A 23,604-nucleotide genomic window follows, 5' to 3' on the forward strand; every position below is an offset into this window, starting at 1 on the left:
TACTCTTATATTTAGAATCTTACAATTTTATCACTCAAGCTATTTTTGAGGCCATTATCACCCTTTTTCACAAATGTTTCCAAATCACATGCAATGATTAAAAAAAAAAGAAAATATTTTTTTTTTTAAAATACCCTTTTAAGATTAAAAGGGAGGGGGGTTGGGTTTAATCATTGGCCAAGTATGTGGGGCCTGAATGATAGTTGGAATTACCCAAGTTTTAACAGATTTGGTGTCAATCAGTTCCAATCCTGGGTGCGAACGTGATGGCATGTGATGGCATAGGCATAGAAGAATATAGTCAATTATTAATTAATTTCTAATCGTAATTTATAATTACTCAATTAAGTTTACAGCGATTCCCTTGCACAATATTTCTGCATGATGCAACTCAAACTAGGCCTGGATTAGATCTCGCAATTTTGTGTTTTATTTGCTTAATTCTTCATATTACAGCTAGTGTTACATGGGATTTTCCAACTATAAATTTTTAAATTTAAAAGCTTCATAACAATTTATACCCAAAAAAAAAAAAATTTTATCATTTAAAGGACATTTTTTTTAGGAATATTTAAATTTTTACCCTTAGATAGGTTTATTTATACAAATTTATCACTTTTTTCAGACATTAAATATTTATAGTATAATATCTAAATTACCCGTATTTTCAACTTTAGATAAAAATAGGATTAGTGGGATTGCCAACTCTTAGTGGGGCTGTCAACCCTTTAGTGGGATCGTTAACCTATTTTTCTACTAATATATTTTTTTCACAGATACACGATTCAGAATTTAAGTTTTTAATTAAAAACTTTTTATAATTGTTCATCAAACCCTAGATCTAACTAAAAATTTTAACCATCAATAATTAAATATTTGAGTTTATTTTTTATATTTTTGCATAAACAAAAGAAATATGCTTACAAGATATAATAAAAATATATTAGTTTTTGTGTAATTAAATAATAACAATGTTAAAATTCATGTGTGAACAATAACCACTAACAGTAATTGGTCAAACAAAAAGTGCTTTTAAAATTCTTCTTAATTTGCGATAAAAATATTTAAATATTTATGTGTATGATAATTTTATAAATAAAGTTGATTTTTTGGACAAAAATTTCACTATCACTATCCTTTTTTCAATTGTAAGGGTAAAGGTAATTTTTTATTAAAATAAACAGATACTTGATAAAAAAATAAATAAAATAATGAGTTAAAACTGGCGTTGTTGAGAAGTGTCGTGTGGCAGTGTGAGTTGTAGGGATGGACACAGCTCAACAAGTGTCGTGTGACAGTGTGAGATAGGGATGGACACAGCATGTGGACACATGAAAGATTTCCAATGTGATTCTCCAGTTTAAGACAACTAATTACCGGCTAAGTTGAAATATTTTTTTTGAAAAACGGCAGCTTTGATCCCTTGGAAATTAATAAAATGTATTAACATATTTAGCCGCCAAATGCAGGATAAATGAATATTTTGTTTTGCCGGCTGCCTAATATTCGAGGGTTTCGGCTTTAATTGGAGTACATGTTACCTGTGTGCTTAAATGTTTTGTCTTGATTTTGTTGGTAGATTTCTTTCCATGTGTCAATGTACCTAACTTGATAATAGAGTTAAAGATTCAACACAGATATTCACTAAGATGATAGAAGTTGTATAAAAAAGGAATTTAACATAAAATAGTTGTTTATAAAGGTAGTTCGATCTATTGTTAAAGAGTTTATGTCAACAGTTATAATATTAATAAATTTAAAAGAGTATTTTCATATAATGAGTATAAAGATTATAAAAGAATATCTTAAAGAATGTTAAAAAGCTTAGAGACACCTCAGGTAAGATTGTTAAGTTTGAAGGTCTTTGCCATTGTGCTTAGAATAAAACAAAACTAATCCCATGTGCAAAAGAAATATGTGGTATCTATTTGTGTATTGTCATATCCTTCCTATTTTTCCTTTGATGGTTTTTCATATTTAGAGGATTCAAGAAATGGGTTGCAGTGTTATCAATTACAAATTCAAAATTCGAATTCAAATATTAACTACATAAATGGTTACATTAAAGGTAAAATCACAATCGAAATAAATTTGTTTAGATTAACGTCATATGGAGATTGCGAGATCTTCATGATAAAGACTTTTTTAGCGAGCAGAATCATTATGTTGTATGCTTCAAGGCTTAAGTTTTACACTAATCATATTGCTCCACTTATCCATAAAACTTGATTAAAGGTGTTCTGTTTACATCAAGGACAGTTGACACGTGTCTAGGGATTAGTTTGAACAACTATAATTAGTCTTCATCTAGCCTTTGATTTGGCTATAAAAAGGGAGAGTGTTTGGCCTAAGTCTCTCAAATTTTAGGCATTTCAAAGTCTTTTGATACTTTGAACAACACAATAAGTTACTCAACTCTTAAAGTCCTTCAATTACATGCAAATTGACTTGCTTTATTTGTAGATAAAAACATGACATTGTATTCATGACAAAAGAGAGAAGTTCGAAGTCTAACTCTTTTTCAAAGGAAGATGACATAGTAGATAAAAATTTATCTATTTTTCTAAGATAATTAATTAGTAAGAAGCATAGGTCTTTTTACATTATAATAGATAAAATTATGTATTCTATTTGGGTGTATAACGATATCTTATGTCGTAACAGTTTTTCTAATGAAACATATTATGTCACATTTAATATGAAATGATTATACCGTTTGAATGACATATTAAATATAAAATGACTAAAAAAGATCATACAACAACATTACATTAAATTTAAAGTAATGGTGCTACATTAAATTTAAAGTAATAATATTATATCCAACCATCTCTAACGTATATTAATCTTGAATGTCCACCAAATAAAACCTCCAGGCACCAAAGCATCGCTGCAAGGTGACGATGCCCTTTCCACTTAGCCATGAAAACCAAAAGAGAGACAAGGTGTATCTTTCTGAAATCTCTTGGACTCCACAAAAACACTTTTGTAATTGATCACATGAATACATTCATTATATAACATAACAATAAACAAAGTTTGGCTCAAACTATTGAATTATTTTTATAAATGATCTTTGGTATTAATGTTTCATTACTTTTTCTTCACACACACAAACATAATATCTTTAGATAATTACGTACGTTATTGTAATTTCTCAAATCGACAATTTGATTTCATAAATACACAAAATCAATTAATATAAATACAAATACAAATGCAATCACTCAGTAATAAATTAAATCAACTTTTTTAATTATTTATGACCCACGTAATTATTTGATTTTTAAGGGTAATAACTGTCTTTCAAGTGGACAGAATATAGATAAAAAATCTCACGTTCTGATCTCCTGATACTTGAAAATAGGCAAGCACAGAAATGATCAATTCTTGTCTCTATTTATCTCAAGGAAATTGGACAAAATTGACCCGGTATATTTAAAAGGAGATGCAAAGATTCATAAAGATTTCAAATTTAATAAATAAATATGTGTAATTATTGAAATTCGAAATTCAATCTTAGCAATTTTTATTGAAACACATACATGTGAATTTATATACAGATTAGGAATCCAGAAAAAATTGATGGCTCCAGCTGCGCACACATTATTTCCTTTTTAAACATGGATTTTAAAACTGAATCGAATCAATTAGTCTGATTGATTGAATCGGCATTGAACTCCATCAACATAGAAAATTTAATTATTTTTCAAAGATTTATTAAAAAAATTTTAGTTATCATAATTGAATAAATTATATCACAAATTAAATTTATTTTAATGTTAATTAAGTCAAATTATATAACTAATAATAAATTATATAAAAAATTTTAAATATTATTTTTAAACAAGCAATTGATTTGCCATCAGTTAGGTTAGATCATTTCTTTTATTAGGTTGATATCCAATCCGATTTTAAAAACAATACTTTCATAAAACAAACGTTTGATGGTTGTTGTTAGTAGAATGAATGAAATTAAGTTAAGAATTTTGGTTTGTCTTCTCACTATAGAAACAGTGTATATAAAAAACGCTTGAATTTGAAGTTTAATCATGCTTGTGAGAGTCAGTTCATATTGAATGAATAAGTAAATTCTGAGTATAATAACCAAACTCATAATTATTGTATCGTATAAATTAAAATTTTATAATATGACAGAGAGTCGAACTTAAATTTTTTTCTAAAAAATTATAATGTTTCATTAGTTTTGATATTCTCTTTTTAAGTCCAAAATAGTGTACATTAACTTAGTCTAAGATAAAAAGAATGGTAATTGAAATGAAGACTCACCTTAGATATCGGTTGGGATGTCATTGCCTTTAAACGTCCTCAAGAAATTACCAGTTATTGGAATTACTAGTCTATCCAAGTAAATTAATGCTACCATATTTATGCAAATTTATACATCATGCTAAGCATTATTTTGGGTATTTTATAACGGGAATTCTGTTTCATGATTTTTTTTTTCAAACCCTTTATGATAATTTAGAAGGAGAAGACTATTTCTTATCCAAAATTGTGTTGACATGACTTTTTCTTTTTTTAATGATCAAGAATCCACTAATTTTGTCAGACATATTTCTTTTTATAATTATTGAAAAGACGAAACTCTTTATTTTTTTAGCTTCAATCAATATCGATTAAAAGTCTAAATAGAAAGAGAGAGATCATTAATGAGAAAGGAAATTTCGAGAGGGAGAGGTCATTAGAGATAACGTTGGAGTTTGAAAACTAAACCCTTAAAAATATAATATTATTTTTTTAAACTTATCCTAACAAAAATTGTTAAATTTTAATATTTATAAAAAAAATAAAATAAAATTTATTATTTCATATTATATATGAAATAATAAATTTACTTTTAAAATTAATATATTTAATTATTTATAATTTAATAAATAAAATTTTTAAAAATAAAAAATAAAAACTCGAGAAAACGTAAGCGGGAAAAAGTCCTTTGGCCTTTCTAATTTATTGTTTTGCCATCAAATCATCACATCACAGTCGCTTTTGAATTTTGCGTCTACAGTCCAAAAATTGCAAGTTTAATGCCGTGTAAGACGAAACTCATTCTTTGATATTTTTAATTAAATTTTATACTGATAAAATATGAAATAAATATTAAATTTATTTGTGTATCTCATATAATTAAAAATGATAATTAATTAAATAATTTATAAATTAGAATATAAAAATTAAAAATAAAATTATAATAAATTATATATTTAAAATAAATAATATAAATCAAACAGTTGCCTTTTAATTTGATTTTACCTTGGAAAGTTTTTGATGGAGCATTTTGTGGTTACAAAAACAAAATCATTGATGAAGTGTGTAATTTTCTTGACTATTTTACACCAACTTGGGCATCTTTTTTGTCATTTTCAGAGACGAAAGTTATGGCCTTCATTTATTCAACTGTTGTTTTGCTACTAAATGCGATTTGATTTTTGCAGGTTTCGCTGTGACAACCTTATCTTGGATTTCAGTAAAAATTAAAAATAATTAGATATAATTATTTAAGAATCTCAACCAATGAAATAATAATTTTTCATTTATTTTAACCAAAATTTTAAAGTATTTTAAATTTATTCAAAATAAAAACAATGCTAAGGAAAATGCATACGAAGATTCCTAAAAAGCAAACTAATTCCAAAAAAAAAAAAAAAAGAGACCCCCAAATTTTGAAGAGAAAACAACAAAATCAATTACTAGTAAAATACAAAGCTATCAAATTGTTCCTCATCCATGGCCTCTTGTGTCCACTGGATTGAGTGAACTTAAATGCTTCCCATTTTGTTAGTGGAAATCTTTGTTATATATATATTATATTAGGCTTATAAATGTGAAAATTAAAACTCATATTACACAAAATTAATTAGTTTATGTTAAGATTCAATCCACATACTTATATATCACTCTCTTATGTTCTATTTATTAGATGTGAGACTCTATTTTTTTATTCTTTATTTGACTCTCCAACACCCTCACTTATATGTAAACCCCTAAGTTGTTAGATTCGTCTTTTGGCTCAATCGATTTTTGGTTAGGTGTATTGTCACTTGTATCCAAAAATACTTAAGTTGTTAAACTTGTCGTTTGACTCGTACTCTGATACCATATCAGAAATATATATTAAACTTATAAATGTGAAGATTAAAACTCATATTATATAAAACCAATTGATTTATGTGTATATATGTATAAAATTTTACAATAAAACTATGTGTACCCACTTTGGGTACATAAATATGTACACATTTATATGTGTCATCATGTGATTGGATAATTTTGAATTAAGAATAAAACAATAACCAATCATATGATGACACATATGAGTGTGTATACATTTGTGTACCTAAAGTGGATACACATAGCATTACTCAAAATTTTATTGATACATACGTAGAGAATTTTACTCCACAAACCAGCCTTTCCTTTCTTTATCCTTATTAATTTTCTTCTTCAGGAAGAAACAGAATCCAATCCCCAGGGAAGAGTTAAAACAGTCCACTCATCGTCACCTTGGTTTCGTATAAGAAATCTTCTCCATCTTCAACCCTAGAGCTAACTTTTCCCCCCTGGTTAATTAATCACCTCAATCCTTTTCCATCGCTCTTCTACCTTTGAACCAAATCCACCTTTTGCTTTATTTTAATTCTTTTTGTCATTAGTACTTAATATAGAGTTATAGACTAATATCACGTCTTAGCTTGGGAAACTTTTAACTACTTTGTTACCAGGGTTGGTAATTTTTTATACAATATGTAAACTAGGTATAATACGAAAAATCAAATTAGAGTTTGGAATTTTTTATATAAAATCTAATTCAATTTAATTTAAATATAATTCAAAAATAAATATCGAATATGATTTAAATGTTCGAAGAAATGTTACTATATGATAGGTTTTTTTTTTACACAAATTGGAAGAATGTTAAAAAACAAATAGTTGAAGCAACAACATATTACATAAATTAATCACTCATTTTGATTCTTTAAGGAAAGATTATTTATATTATAAATAAGATAAAATATTATATTATATATTTTATTAATATTAGATTAAAATAATTTTAAAAAATTAAAACATTTATAAAAATATAAACAATAAATAATTTTGTGTTAATTCACATCATATTAAATTAATTTTAATGTAGTTCAAATAGACTTGAATTAACGACAACAACGAGTTATTGGGCCAAGTGTCCGTGCTTGTGCTGTTGGGCAAGATATATGGGTTTCCTAAAAGTTAGTACCGTGAATTGGGTAACTTGAATAAAAGGCCTCTATCTTTTCAGCCTATTCGGTTGACAAGTTCAGCAAGGCGTTGAACAAACAATGGAGTCTTTCTAAGCCCTGATTCACAGACCTTGAATCTAAGCTTTCACTTCAACAAAGGCAGGCCATTTTTCTTCACTCAAAACCCACAAAAAACTTATGGCTTCTGTTTCATTAACTTTTCATCGAACATTTTAAACGCAATTATAAAACCTCACATTGATTTTTTCACATTTATGTATGTTTTCTTCAATGGATTTGAGAAGGCTTTAGTCACCAAGCTTTACGCTCTTTGCATCTCCGTCACGCGTCCCTTAACTCACGTGACCGCCACCGCTCCACAGCCGCAACAAGGCCACCATTCTCAACCGCCTCCATTGAAGCCCCAGAACCATTCGGATAGTTCTAATCCAAATTTGATTGAGTGCGTATCTTCTATTCTCTTTAAGCCTTCTTTGGATCATTCTAAATGTAAATTTCTCTTGTCGAGTTTGTGCCCACACGAATTTGATAGGTTGTTTTTAGCTTTAAGATCATTTGCCTCTCCATGCTCTCCATTGAGAAATGAAAGACTAACAAGAATTCTCAATGTTGATTGATCAATTTTTAGCTTAGACGGATCAACATTGGGAAATGAAATAAATTGAAATGATAATAATTATTTGACAAACAAGAATTTCGAAAGATTAAATACGTAATAAATGAAAATTTCAAAAGATTGATTAATAAAATAGTATAGAAATTTTTATTTACTGAGTAATTTGTCACTCATTCATTTTATATTCAGTCTTGCAGGTATAAAATAAGCTTGTGGTAGACTGCGAGTTAACTGATCAGTGGTGAAGGCATAGGAATTTGGAATCTCTTTTATGCTATTTAATAAATTTATCTTAAAATTGACATGTGAAACTGGAATATGTTATTTAATTATTTGTTTTAAATTTTAATGTGACGTTCTGTTATTTTATTGTTGGTTGTCAATTAATATTTGATTTGTTTATTTGATTTTCATATGAATTATTAATGAAATTAAATTATTTATGGATTTCGAGTAAATAAGGCTTGGGATTTATTTTTAATTTTAATTTTTTCTCAATTCCAAAAAAAAAGAAAAAATCCCTTCAAAGGACATGACCTTTGAGGTGGGCTGTTTGAATATTCTTCTCTAGTACATGGAATGTGCAATATTGGCCTTGTTGAAGATGCAAACAATCTTTTGGCGAAATGAGAAAGGAAGGTTTTTTGCCAAATGTTGTTTGTTACACTGCACTTATAGGTGGTTATTGTAAGCTGGGTCAGATGGATAAAGTTGGAAAAGTCTTGCAAGAAATGGCTTCATTTAATATTTATCCTAATAAAATAACCTACACTATCCTGATTGGTGGCTATTGCAAATTGGGTGATATGAAGGAAGCAGCTAAACTTCTAAATTTGATGGAAAATAAAGGAACTTCACCAGATGCCATCACTTACAATGTCTTCATGGATGGTTATTGCGAGGAAGGGAAGATAGACGAGGCTTTCAGAATATGTGATCATATGTTTAGTAAAGGATTATCCTTAGATGAAATTACTTATACTACGTTGATTAATGGGTGGCAGTCATCGACATTAACAAATCAAGAATAATTGTGGAACTTTCAGGAGGTAGTTGCATTACCCTATATTTACCTTGTCATTGAATCTGAGAAAGATTTTTGGTCAACTTATTTGAACACTAATGTATACAGACGGTCCATGTTTTCAGAGGTTGAATTCACTGTATTTAACTTTTATGTCTTATCTTTCCTTGGAGATTTGAATGTTGATGACACAACAGCACTCATCCACTATCCTTCTGGATTCAAGATAGGTTCTTAAAAGTCAAATAGTTGATGCACTTCCTATAGGTAATTTGCTCATACACGTTAACAATGACATGCTTTGCTGCAATTCTAATGTCAACTGATTAATTGAGTTAAATTCTGTGGAGGGCTTTGTTTGTAGTAAAATGGTTTTATTTTATTTCTTGCCAAATTTATTGCCTTTTGATGCTACCTCAAGCTGATACGGTGGTCTACAGATTGAATTTGCGCATGAGAAACTTATTGTCCTCGATTACAATGTAGACCATTCCCATTATTATTTCCTCCTTTCTGGTGGCTGGTCTTGTAATGGGAATATATCTTCAGGGTATCTGCCGCAATTGATCTCTCATAAATGCTTCCCAAATGAGAACTTTTTTTTTTTTTGTTTGGCTAAAAGCTATATTTTGCAACATGTGCAGGTATTTTCATGCAAGTTGGAACTTATAAAGATAGAAATACTACTCATCATCTAAACAGGTGAGTCTCCAGCTGAAACCTGGAAGCTTAGTTTTTCACATGTGAAAAACTGATCGTAAGTGTCTCAAAAACCTTTTATGAAATTAGCAGAAGAGTTTTAAGGGTTTAGCCCACCATATAGTTGGGTATCATTCCTTTAGAATTCATCATAGATAGCTTTGTTATTAGGGGAGAACTATAGATGGTAGTTTTGACAATTCCATGGATATGGAGTTATATATGCGTTCTGGATGAGTTGGTGCCTCAAGGTTAGGCTTCAGGGTTCCTGGTTTATCATAATATATCTAGATTCAGAGCCTATTAACTCATGTAATATTATAAATCATATTTTCATTTTATTGGAAGATAAGAGATGTAAATCTGATAGATAAGAAGAGAGTGAAAGAAAGAGGAATTGGGAGATTAAATTAAAGGATTGACAGGGGAAGCAAAACCAGATGAATTTGTAAGAATGGGAGGGAAAATTGTTCTTTTTGTTTCTTCATAATAATGGATAAAACAACAATGTGAGGATGCAAGGAGGCAAATGAAAATTCATTTGCAACGTGTATATTTCAAAAGCAGTTGCTATTCTAAAGAAATTGAGCACGAATTTGCAGTAGTGCAAGCTGAAGTAGCTTGGCAATCCTAAGATACTGCTCTTCTGATCGGTGTTTTTTCAGTTCTTTTTTGGATCTATGTGGCTAAAACTTAAACTTTTGTGTACAAGGTGATTGCTGTGGGCATTGTTGTGGATCATGTCATTTTGTTTTGATCATCTAAGAATGAAGTGATAACAAGAGGTATGAATTTTTTAATGTTCTGTTTTGTAAATGAAATTTTCCCTTGAACCAAAATGGACGTTAGAGATTTATTTTTTCATTTACCCTTCTGTGGTTTCAGAGATGTTGTTATTGCACATGAGGAAGCTACTGCACATTTTTTAGCAATGGCTAGTTCTGCATCACCGACTGATCAAGATCAATGACATCAATAGCAAGTATGATTTATTGACAGATCATTTATATACTACAGAATAGAATTTTTACCAATCATATTTAAAAGAAAATGTTACAAAATGAAGGGGGAAATTTAGTACTTAATTATAACCGGGAAGATTGATGCAACTGTACAGAACAATAGAACCATGTAATACAAAACTTGAAATGCATTGGTATAGTATGCAAATGGCATAGCCACCATTTAGAGGTCAAGCAGCAGCTAAGAATATTGGCCGAACATTGTGGAGCCAAAGGTTTCATGTTTGTTTCTTGTGGGTATAATGCTAGTATAGATAACAAAAGCACAGTTGTATGTACCAATATGGCAATTTACATCTACTCAATATGTAGAAGGAGCAGAATAGGACTTGAAATCATGGAGCATGGGTATTCCCTTTATTTTTATGTTACACCATTATTCATATATTTAGTTTCCAGTAATTGGTTCTTTCTCTTCTTTTTATATACAACAAATGATATGTGTACGCAGTTTTGAATACACATTGATTCTATAAACTTTCATTCTTATATTACATTGCTTTCTGTTAATTAAAAGTTATAAAAAACCATCATAATTGAGTCTTAGAAATATATATATATAGAGGTGTGTGTGTGTGTATAAAAACATTTTTATTGGATAATTATACTACAAATAATGCAACGTGTCTGTATTACTAACTTTCTAAAGTTGAAGGTGAATAGCACACATGGGTTGAAAAATTGAATCAGATTCCAGTGCAGCAACAAGTTCTGGCCACAGTATGGCAGAAACAGTCCAGGAACCGTCACACTTAGCGCTTGGCCTTTGATTCAAGTAATTAACTCCGATCTTCTCTACAGTGCTGCTCATAGTTCCGAGCACTGGCTTGCCAAACCCGAAATCCAGTTCTGCCACCGGGAACCTCCGCCCTGATGACACAACCACTGACGGACCTTCTCTCCCCAACACATGTCTTGAGAGCATTAATCCAGGCCTGTGAGTCTCAACCCAATCAATCAAATCCAAGAAATGATCCTCATTTGTTGCCTTTGCTATTATCACTCTAACATTATTAGCAATTTCTGATAAAGAACCCCGTTTCAGTTCTTCAACACTGGCCTCTCCAACAGCTAAAGACAAGACATTGCCCATGTAATTCGCCATTGAGTTTTGGTTTTGTCCCCCGCCAAGTCTACTGCGTCCGTCAACTAACCAACCCATCTTGCACTTCTTGTGGCAGCCATCAATGGCAGTAGCCATGAGCTTCCAGACGTAGGCAGAGAAAGCCTCGATTTTGGTTATCTTCTCACTGTTGTTATCAACACATGCAAGCCTGTGCAATCTTCTAACGCTTGAGGCATCAACATGATAAAGACGCTTGAGCAAGTTGCACCTTGTGGGGATGTTTATGATTTCCTCCAAGCTGCACTTGACAAACGTGTCATCGAGAGAAGGGTGATAAGTTGGAGGGCAACGAGCGCGAAGATGTCTCCGATGATTTGGTGTGCAAGTTACCGGCTTGTGTTGAGCTATTTCAGACCAAGAAAGAAGAAACTTACCGAAAGTAGTTCCATCTCCAAGTGCATGATCGAATGTGAACGATATTGAAGAGCCTCCACAAGTGTAACTAGTCACTTGAACTTGCACAGGGAAATCCAGTTCTGATTTCACAGAAACTAGCTTCCCTGGAAGAGAACGATCAAGGTTGTAGAAATCTAGATCTTTAAGGGGAATATTTGCATTAGCTTCTAAAACTAAAGCGCCACTATTGTCACAGATGATCTCAGGCTCATTGGTGCTTTGGTTTTGAATGATTCTTCCAGCGAAAGGGTAGAATAAATTCAGGGTTTTGGCAAGGGAGTTCTTGAAGGCGCCAATGTTTGAGGAGCTGCGGTAGAAGTAGAAGTATGTCACCGGAAAACGGCCGGAAAGTAAGTCAAGGTTTGAGAGAGTGAGGATGTGAGGTTCTGGCAGGGGACCTAAGGCTTTAACAATACTAGTTGCATTGAAGTTCACTACAAAATTTCCAACTGCTGAAGCCCTTACTTCCATTGCAAAGCCTAGCTTTTTTGGAGTGTTTTGTTTGTGTCTAGGTAAAAATTTTTGTGCATTTTCATTAGCAAGTCATAATTATATAGGGAATACTTTGACATATTTATTGACGCAAGATTACCAAGTATGAAGTCCTCGCTAGATTTATGAGATAAGTCAGTAATAATAACAGTAATATGGCTGTAGAATTGTGTGTTCAGTAATGCAGTGCATTTCGATTCGTCTGCAACTTGGCATCCATAATTGGGATGCCTACCAAACTGGACGATCCAAAATGAAAGAGTTTCTCTTTCACAGTAGTAGTGGGGGCGCCACCTCATCATTAAATTCATTTGACAATTTTGCTTATGAAATATCATTACCTTATTGGAGGAATTCCCAAAGTATAGGAAACGCACAAAGCCTATCAAGAAATCAAATATCATGGCATATAAAATCTTTCATCACCAACGGTAGTGCTTCTTGTCGCAAAATAATTTCTAATGACGTTTGGAAGATAATGAGCACTAAAGTATTGTCAATCTATCGAAAAGCTTATTCAGCTCTAGGGCAGCTAATGAAATAGAGGTCAAATCAAATTCCAATTTTAATTTGGTCAAAACAAAATCATCAAAAAAAAAAAGTTTACAAGAGCATGTACCGAAATTACGGTATGATCTCTCATTTTCCACCGTCCTTAGAACACAGAAGAACAAGTAAACTTCAGGGATGTTTGATATATTGTATCACCTGGTGATTTCAAATTCGGCACCAATTGGAAGATGATCGCTTGGATGGTAGTAATTTGGTAAACAACCAGCAACTTCTGGGGAGTCTGAGTTTGGAAGTTCAAGGGTACTAATTGGTTTTAAGCAATCTGCTGGAGAGAAGAAAATATAATCAAGAGTATCGGTGAAGTCCGGGGTGCAGTTTGTAAATGCCGGTTCCCCTCTTGTAACAGCATACACACTGCATAGGGGAATTGGTAGCTCTTCAGTATGTTCTGCCAGTGTTTCTGAGGAAGAGTAGCCTGAAGTAAGGTACTTGTAGACCTGAAAAAAGGAAGCACTTCAGAACTATTGCAAGAATGTAAGACTGCAGAAGCATCAATTTATTTCTAAAAGCTTAAGAAATGTTAAGACAGCTGTATAAACATAATATTTGAGAGTTGTGCGAGACAATAAAGAGTAGACCAATTCAAAACCATTCTGAAATAAAAAATAAGACACTTTTGCTAGGAAAGTCGCATAACTATAGAGTTTCCGATACAACTTACTTGATGCCATTTGTGTAGTGATATAACATTTAATACTCGTATAACATCACATCTATATTAATTATTTACCATATAGTGCGCAAATTAGGGACTTGAATCTTGCATTATCACACATAGTCAAGTATTACCATACAACTTAAAGGAAAAATTTAGATCAATTCAAGGCATGAAATGATGAATGAATTATATAAAAAATGAAAAATAATAGAAACCTTATCATTTGGGACTGAATTGAAGTCACCAGCCAAAAAGACAGACGGTGCACACTCATGTCTGTCAGACACCAGAGTTTTAAACTGAGCTAAGCGTGATAATAGATACTTAGCTTGTGCAAGTTTGACATCAGCCAATTCTGGGTCCCTGGCAGAAATAACAATATACATTACGACTGAGAAGAAAACTTCAAATTACTGAAAGACCATAAAAGACAAGAATACAAGAATGAACAATAGTAACAAAATAATATGTACAAATGAACAACTTACCAATAAAGGTGTGTATTAGCTAGAATAACAACATGATCAAATGGTCCTTTAAGTCTAAATGCAGCCATAATTCCTACACAGTCACGTTTTAACCTTACATAAGGGTCATTAAGATCTCCATGATCCTCTGAAGTATTATTTTTTGATGATGACCCTGAAAAACGATCATTCAAGAAGTAAGCCACCAGCATACTAAGTGACGGGCAATGGAAAGACCAATCTAAGACATTGTTCAGATGGAAACAGAAAATCATGAATTAAAATTCTCTTGAACTTCTATGCCCTATGTACATCAATAAAATATTGACTTATAGTTACAAAAATTCTTTCAATGATCTATACAACATTTTAACATTAGTAAACCCAAAAATGAAAAGAATTAACGGAACAAACCATTCTTTGGATCATCATCTTCATCCTCTATGGTTGGGATATCATTCTGTTTGTTACCATATGAAATATTTTCATTTTGTAGTGACTTTGCAAGATCATTATACTCTATTCTTTCCTCAACAAGCAACTCTGCACTGAACAAATGACAACTCATAGTTTTAATTATGACTGAAAGAACACATAACTTAACAATTGTAATGAATTTTGGGGTGCATAAGTCAATGAAAAAACTGTTATTTTAATAGTTGGTTAAAATAATGGCATATAAAGCACTTTATGTCACAAATTTTGGTAGATAAACTTTCAAGTTTTGAATAGAGGACCTTGGCATCTGATTTTTTCAAATGACTCTTCAGCACAGGGTAAATGTTAACAAACTTCTTCATTATAAAGTACTGACTAATGTTATAGGTAAAGAAGGCACAGTTTCCAATGGTTTTAGTAGTATTTAGCTCTTGATAGGGCTTAAATACCCTTACCTATCAACTTAAGCATTTAGGTTCATTGGTTACTTCATATCTAGATATAGCTAAGCTGTGTTTATCCCTCTTTACAGATTCTGTGTGGTTTTCATATTCACATGCTTAGAAAGTGGCATGACATAATTAGAACTTAAAAATTATTGTTTCCTCCTTACCTACTTACCTATAAGCTTAAGTTTTAAAGACTAGTAACTTGGCAGTCCAACCAGTTGCTATAGAATGGAAAATCAGGGCAGCCAACTATTTTTAAACTTATTACTAATGAATCAATGATTTGTAATATTTTAGCCTAAGGCTGATTCCAATCCCATCCCACCCATTTGACTATATCCCAAACCCAAACAGCCATCCAAGGTTTAGAAGTCGAGATACATTGAGTTCAGTTGTCAGTAGCATTTGTGATTAGTGACAGAATTATGGATGTCTACAGCTAGTTTCATTTAAAATGTAAAGTTTGTTTGAAATCAATACAACATATAATTTTTAATACAACACATGGTTAAACATTTTGCCAATTGGGTAACATAACTCTTACAAAAAAAGCAACATCTATCCTGAATCACAAAAAAAGAGAAGTCAGCATACCGATTGTCCTTATAAAAAATTCCACACCCATCACGCTTCTGCCCACTTCTCTGAATATATATACTAGAATAACCATCAGTCTTCAAATTTGCTTTGTAAAAGTCACTCTCGTCTAATTCCTGGTAAGGTTCCACAAAGACAATATATTAATATAAATGACTGTAAATAAAAGCAGAAATATGCGCTTTATGCACCTGCACTAGATTGCAGATATGAAGGAACATAGTTTTGGGTAAATAAAATTTTAAAATTCACAGATTATGCAGGAAGAAAATGACCTAAAGCAAAGACAAATGGAACTCCCAATCCCAACAACATATATACATGTAAATGAAACCTGTATGCATAGGAAGTCAGCATCAAAGTTCTTCAGAACAGTTAAAATTGCCTTTGACCGGTTCTTCCACCTGTGATGTAGACAGATTTTAAACTTTAAAACTCGTGTAATTACTTATTCAGATGTTAACAAATATGTATGATGGACCTGCATGCAGAAAATGTATGCTTGATCCTTTTATGAATTCAATAATTAATTCCCTTAGATACTAGTCTGCCAAACTAGGCCAGCTAATAGATGACCAGTCAGTAATCTAAGTAGATACAACACAAATCACATTAAAGTCAAACAAATAGTCAAAAAGTTCTAAAGAAGATGGCACGCTATAAGACATCAAATCTGCCAACAAAAAAGTGTGGAGGAGTTGTCAATCCATAAACATCAGAAGCCCGTGACTTAAAAAGAAAAGACCTCCCTAATCATGTTAGGGAAAGTCATGGCATCAATTAATAAAGAAAAAGAGGCTTCTTGAAGCTCCAAAGAATAGTTTTTCAAATTATATGAAAAACGAAATCAGGTTGGTGTTTATTCAACACAAATGTTGTCAGAATAAAGCTTATTACAAATGCATGATAAATGATTTCAATTACGAACACATGAATTCTTTATCTTTTATCCTACAGCTAAAAGGTGAGGTCAAGAGGCATGGAAACTAATGACATCAATTAAAAAAAAAACAATAAAGCAACTTATCAAAAGGGATGGAACATAAGTATGAAGATTTACTTGAGGCAAGCAGATGGAGAGTGTGGAAAGAGAGAACTCTTCACATAAACCTACACAATAAAACAATCTCTGGCATGTTAGAATCAAATACTTCTATAACCAAGCACCAAACAATTTTGATATCTCAAAACTACATCTATGAAATTCCTTTATAAAGGTTTAAGCTTTTACATAAGTCAATCTTAATAGAAAACTCAGATATGAGTTCCATTCCATTAGAATACACAAATACCTATTTTTCAAGGATGTGATGATGCAACCCAGAGAATTGACATACTTTTTGGCCTTCAAAGTGTTACATTTTTTTCCCACCAAAGTTTTACTTGCTTTAAGCACAAAGTAAATATAGCTAGCCGAACTGCTTTTTCAGATACCCTATTTTTCAATGCAGATATTGGTTATGATATTGATTCGGATCGAATAACAAATATTTATGAACACCCCTAATGGCAACAATAGGTGCCAAATTCTCCAAAGGTTACAGCCTCTCAATCAGTCAAAAGCTATCCTAAACTCGAAAGGATATTCTTTCTTATTCCTTTTTACAATCTCAGCTCCCTTTTTCGTATAATGCCAATATCTGCCATACATGTTTCATAACTCCCCAGTCACATTTGATTTTGCCTTAATATTAGTCCTAATCAATTATTATACTGTATAAATATTATTCTAATTAAATAATATTCTAATCTTCAAATTCAAATCTCATATATCATCTTATCACTATTATCATAATCAATATCAATTAATTATTTTTATTATCTAACTCTAACATCTTTGTGCTATGTAATCAAAGTGATATTGGCACCAAACAAAAGAAACAACTTTCTATAAGTACCCCATTAGATAATACTTGATAAGTTAAAGATCATAATACATCACTCAAATTACGAAAAAGTTGACAGCTGGTGATAAGTTTATCATACCTGTGCTAATATGTTATAGGAGACAAGACTGAAATTGACACCTGAAATATCAAATTTGAGAAATCATGCTTAGAAGATCAGATTTCAAGATGTCATGATAGAGACAGTGAATGAAAATCTTACTCTCTGTTCATCATAATGTTTCCTTTCTAACCTCAAACCACCCTTAGATGTATAATTAAAAACAAAATGGGGATCCAGCAACTACACTAAAGAAGTCTTTTCTACTTAAACCATGACAAAAGTTTTGCATCTTCTGTATTGAAAGAGGGTAAAGCAAACTTAGTAGTTGACCTTTTTTCAGAGGGTATAAAGATCAGATAAAACCCAAAAACCATGCATTTGAATTTAATACATCCTTTTCTTTTTCTTTCTGAGGAATCCCTCTAGATAACTAATTGCTGTGTCACTACAAGTAGATAACCTCAGGGAGATCTGAAACCTTTACATCTTTGTTGAGACATAGTTATATGACTTAATACATTGTCCCTTCATTTATGTGGTAAAACCAAATTTAGTTGTCACATCACTTGGAACACAAAGTTATTTGTTAGTATAGCATTAGTGTATCAATTAAAATAGATCGAAATGACAATAGACCATCACTACTCTGCACAACTGAGCATGCCCCATAACTAAATAACTGCCAATCACTAATATCATTAAGTAGCATCCCTATGGAGTGTAGCGTCAGAACACTCAACAATTTTTGCAAACAATTTATGTCAATTATAACCAATGAACATCCTGAATCTCGATAAAAATGCAGCAACAAGTAATTTTTGAAAGCCAAACGTAATGTTCCAAACTGTGCTCTTCAGTCCTCACTACCATTAAAAATGGATAAAGTTGCAGGCCTAATTCTATATTTGGAGCGAGATAAAAGTAAATTAGGGTCCATGTGCTTTCAAGAATTTTAATTCCTGTAAATGATCAATTCTTGAGAGTTCAGACTGGTAAGAGTTAAATTACTCAAGATTCAAGAGCCTTGTTGTTCAGATATAAGAAGTAAAATCATGACCTAATGTAAAGAGATGGGTAGGGAAAATACACATCAAAGTGTCAATATCATAAGTAATACTAAAAAAATTCCAATGTGCATGATTGCAAATGATAAACCAATAAACCGAAAATTTACATACCATCACTTTTACTCCTCGAATGGATATCACCCCCTTCAACAGAAATGAATTTTGGACTTGCTAACGCTGGCTTTGTGCTCATTCTGCTGCAACAAACTCTGTAGAATATCGAACAAAAGAATTTTAATACAAGACAAATAAATTTTAAAATATATACATAGTAACGTCATGTACACTTTCCATAAGGCGCTCTTATCTGTATAATATGCACTCACGCGTAAAAAACAAATCAAATTTTATACAAATGCTGCCTCATTCACATTTCCACCATATTACACACTTAAAACACTTAGAGAATCTATTTCTGTCACTCCAATGGCAACAAACAGAGAGAAATACTTTCATTAAACTATGCATTGTTCACACTAACTGCTGAACCAGCCGGAAAAGATTATAATCACAGAATATATTATATCAAAAGCCAGAAGAAAACCATTTAAAATAACTTTTAATCACAGAATAGAACAAAGCGAGCCGCATAAAAATTTGAATGTAAAATTTAACCACGAGAAAGAGAAACCTCGTGAAGGAGGTAACAGATAGCCGCGGAAGCAATGGAAAAGTCTTTAGCATGATACAGCGTCAGTGCGGCTCCAGAAAACATAGATAGAGAGAGTATCGAATTTCTTGCGTACCAACTGTTTGTTATAATGCTTCCTGTTTGCTTGAGGGTTAGCCGTCTAAACTTGAACCTTGGAAGGCAGACTTTTGTACAGGATTATGTGTTAAAAAATATTAGCGTGATATGTAAAAGGCGGCTTCCCACCACAAGACCACTTGGGATGATAAGTCTCCGTATATTCACATTTTTCACCTATTTCAATTAGTTTTTGATATTATTTCTTTCTATTCCATTTTAAATCTATCTTTCAAATCTTCTTCTACGTATATTTATTTTATTATATTTATAATACGTTACCAATACAATCAACTCAAATATATTTTACTCTTAGTTATCTTTTAATCATATTATTATTTTATTTATATATTATAAATACAAATATCTCAATTATAATATTATTTTATTTATAAAATACAAACTATTGATATTTTAATTATTGTTATTTCTATTTAATTTTTTATTTATATTTATATTATATTTACAATCCGAAGTTTATAAAATCATGAATCTAGACTTGAAATCCTAAATATCATAAATTTATATCTGAAGTCATGAATATTATTTGTAATCCGAAGTTTACAAAATCATGAATTTAGACTTAAAATCATGAGTATTATTTGAACATTTATTTTTATTATAATAATTGTATCTGATTTGTAACCTGAAGTTTATAAAATCGTGAGAATATATATATTGGCTCGAAGTCTCAAGTTTCATTAACATATTTATTTTATAATAACTATATCATATTTACAACCTGAAGTTAATATAAATTGTGAAGAATATGAACTTGAAGTTTAAACTATAATCAGAATACATATTATAATATTCTGAATACTAATTACAAAATTAGAAGTTTTGTAAATATGAGATAATACATGGACCTAAAGTTTCCAAAAATTAATTCCAATATTTTCCCTATAAAATTAGTTGTTTTGCAAATATGAGATAACATTTGAACTTAAAGTTTTAAATTTTAACTCATATATATTGTTTATAAAACCAGAAATTTTGTAAATATGACAATATTTGAACTTGAAATTCTTAAAATTGGATGGATAATATTAAATGGACTTTTTATATGACTCTCCACCTAAAATTTATGAGTCTTAAAATATTGATTAAATAAAATGTGCTAGAAGGACAAATCCAAGGCAATATTTTATTGGCATCACATCCCTGAAGGATTGTAAGCAGAATATGTGGATATAATGATACATCCACCAGATTTGTGAATAAATTTAAAAGATAAATTTGAACATCAGATTCAATAATACTCTTAATAGTTCTGTAATTTAGTATAATTCTGTGATGTTCAGAATTTTTCCCTTATTAAGATAATGTGGAAGAAAAAACATTCTCCACTTTTATTTTTTTTATAATAATAATAATATCGGAAAAAGAAATTCTAAATTAATATTTTTTCGTTAATGAAAACCCATCAAACTCCCCCACAAATATTGCATTATTCCTTCAGATTCAATAATACTCCCAATGATTTTGTAATTTAGTATAAATCTGTGATGTTCAGAATTTTTCCCTGATTAAGATAATGTGAAAGAAAAAGTATTCTCTATCTTTATTTTTTTTATAATAATATGCTCTAATAGTTATAATATCGAGAAAAGAAATTTTAAATTAATATTTTTTCGTTAATGAAAACCCATCAAACTCGCCCATAAATATTGCATTATTCCTTCAAATGAACGCAATTACCAGAAATAGTTATCATGAGTGAAATAATTTTCAATTTGAAGATGTTTAATATAGAAAATCTCAGTCATACCATCGGAAGTGAACTAAAACTGAAACGAAATAAAGAATAATGCAAAGTAAACCACAAAATAATAAACATTGTCATAAATGTTATTGGTTTTGTATTTTGTAGTACACACAAACATTAGGTGTATCTATATTAAGCCTCCAAAAGAATAAAATTTTTTATGATTTAAATCCTGTAGATCTAATGAATCTTGATGTTTCAACATTTCTTTCAGGAATAAAAATATGAGTCACTTGAATAGTGACATGAATGTCCAAGATTTTTATAATTAAAATCTATCATATATAACTATTTTGAAGACATAAATATTATTTTGTGTTTTTTATAATGTTCTCCTTCATTTCAAGATTTTGTATACATTACGACTAATGTAATTTTTAAATAAAAAGATATGAGTTTCAAAACTAAAGTGTTGACTTAAAATGTTGATGATTGAGACATATGTTTAGTGAATAGTGTAACAACGCACACAATTATCAAAGAAAAAAATTTTCTTAACTTTAACATAAGTTAAAGTAAATATTATATTAAGATCAATAAATTTAATTAAAGATTCTAAAAGAGTCACAATTTTGTTAAAAAATTAGGTCCAAATTGTTGGGAATAATTAAACATGTCAAAATCAAATTTTATGAATTCTATAAATAAGGATTTGAGTACCTGGATTAATTTTTGATGAAGCTTCTTTGAATACGACATAAAGTATCGACGTTAGTTTATTTCCACAACGCTATTTGCGTACATACTAATTTTCATTTTAGGAGACAGAATCTGTGTTAATTTTTGTGTGTTAGGTGGACAATATTTCTTTGGTAAAAAAAATGGCATATATTTTTTGGGGAGACCGTAAGGACTTTTTATAAGAGTTCAACTGTCAATTATTAACCACCAATAATTACCCTTTGACATTTAAGAAAATTGGGTCGAATCGACCTGCCATGGATGGACCCATATCTAATACAAATTAAGGATCGATAATGCATTATATTCAAGTAAATCTAGAAAAAATATATTTAGTTTTAAAGATATAAAAATAATGGTTATCACATTAAAACCGTGAATGAAAATGGTATAGAATTTATCTATATAACTAGTAATACGTTCAAAAGAAGACTTATACTAGAAAAATTATTTGTTTTATCATCTGAATTATATTATACAATTATAAAGACAATTGAAACATATGAAGTATCGAACCAAGAGTTCTCTGATCTAAAAGTTTTTATGTTTTGACATAACCATCTACGTCACCCAGAATTTACAATAATATATAGAATTGTTGAAAATTCACATGAATATACATTTAAAAATATAAAATTTTATTGTTCAGTGAAAAATTTTTCACTGTCTGTTCTCAAGACAAAATAATAATGAGACCATCGCCCTCTAAAATTAGAGTTGAATCTTCATCATTCCTGCGAAGGATTCCAGAGAACATATGTAAACCCATTTATCTACTAAGTGGGGTATTTAGTTATTTATGATCTTAATTTATGCATCTGCACGATAGTCTCATATTTCTTTATTGTCAATTTAAAATGTTACATTTATTAAATTGTTAATACAAATTATCAAATTAAATACATATTTTACAAATTATTTGATTAAGTGAATATGACTAGATAATATTAGTGAATTTACATCTAAGATATCTGATAATTATTGTATGTCTACAAGGATTGATGTTGAACATCTAGTCCTGCATGTCCACACTCAGAATTGATTAGTTGAGTTTTTTATTAAACGACTCTAGATAATCACATGTATCTTATCACTAGGAACTCAATTATGAACTTCTATGTAAGGACATACTATATTACATGCTACAGTGTTAATTCACTTGCGACATTTCTCTTATCATCAATATTTTCCCATACAATTAGTTTTTGGTCATTAACTTGATATATCTCGTTTGAAAATATTTGGTTGTATTGTATATGTCTCTATTGTGTCTCTTCAATGCACAAACATGAGACCACAACGTCGTTTGTGAATTTATATTAGATATACTTTACTATTCATTATCAAGTAGTTGAAACTATTAATAGGTAATTTGTTTACTGCATGATTTATAGATTATTACTTTGATGAGACAACATTTCTACCATTAAGGAAAAAGAAAATTCCTCCTAAAGTTAGACATATACTTACTTGATATGTACTTATCATGTCTTATCTATATCCTTGTATATTCCAAAGTGAAACTGAAGTACAAAAAATAGTATGTTTACAAATTATAATCAGTCAAATAC

At 30.4% G+C, this 23,604-nt stretch overlaps 2 protein-coding genes and 1 long non-coding RNA gene across 4 annotated transcripts; 1 reads left to right on the forward strand and 2 right to left on the reverse strand.

Moving 5' to 3' along the window:
• Positions 1–7,258: 7,258 nt before the first annotated feature.
• LOC123196626 lies at positions 7,259–9,540 on the forward strand. Its single transcript, XR_006497709.1, has 3 exons — positions 7,259–7,704; positions 8,068–9,169; positions 9,343–9,540. It is a non-coding gene; the product is annotated as an uncharacterized LOC123196626 (long non-coding RNA).
• A 1,429-nt stretch (positions 9,541–10,969) lies between these two features.
• On the reverse strand, positions 10,970–12,933 carry LOC123196624 (coniferyl alcohol acyltransferase). Its single transcript, XM_044610675.1, has one exon. The coding sequence runs from the start codon at positions 12,614–12,616 to the stop codon at positions 11,267–11,269; it is 1,350 nt and encodes a 449-aa protein (XP_044466610.1). The 5' UTR covers positions 12,617–12,933; the 3' UTR covers positions 10,970–11,266.
• Positions 12,934–13,020: 87 nt separating this feature from the next.
• Positions 13,021–19,718, reverse strand: LOC123196625 (carbon catabolite repressor protein 4 homolog 4). Of its 2 annotated transcripts, none has more exons than XM_044610677.1 (10): positions 19,583–19,718; positions 18,948–19,045; positions 17,806–17,846; positions 16,880–16,929; positions 16,154–16,223; positions 15,817–15,935; positions 14,750–14,883; positions 14,357–14,510; positions 14,084–14,231; positions 13,021–13,647 (listed from the first exon to the last, which is right to left on the reverse strand). In XM_044610677.1, exons 2-10 carry the CDS (start codon positions 19,027–19,029, stop codon positions 13,342–13,344), a joined length of 1,104 nt encoding a protein of 367 aa, XP_044466612.1. In that variant the 5' UTR covers positions 19,030–19,045; positions 19,583–19,718; the 3' UTR covers positions 13,021–13,341. The 2 variants fall into 2 exon arrangements, with proteins under 2 accessions (XP_044466612.1, XP_044466611.1); XM_044610676.1 differs by having other exon boundaries at positions 19,468–19,699.
• Positions 19,719–23,604: the final 3,886 nt, after the last annotated feature.

Source organism: Mangifera indica, chromosome 14, assembly GCF_011075055.1.
Source record: "Mangifera indica cultivar Alphonso chromosome 14, CATAS_Mindica_2.1, whole genome shotgun sequence".
Taxonomy (NCBI): Eukaryota; Viridiplantae; Streptophyta; class Magnoliopsida; order Sapindales; family Anacardiaceae; genus Mangifera; species Mangifera indica.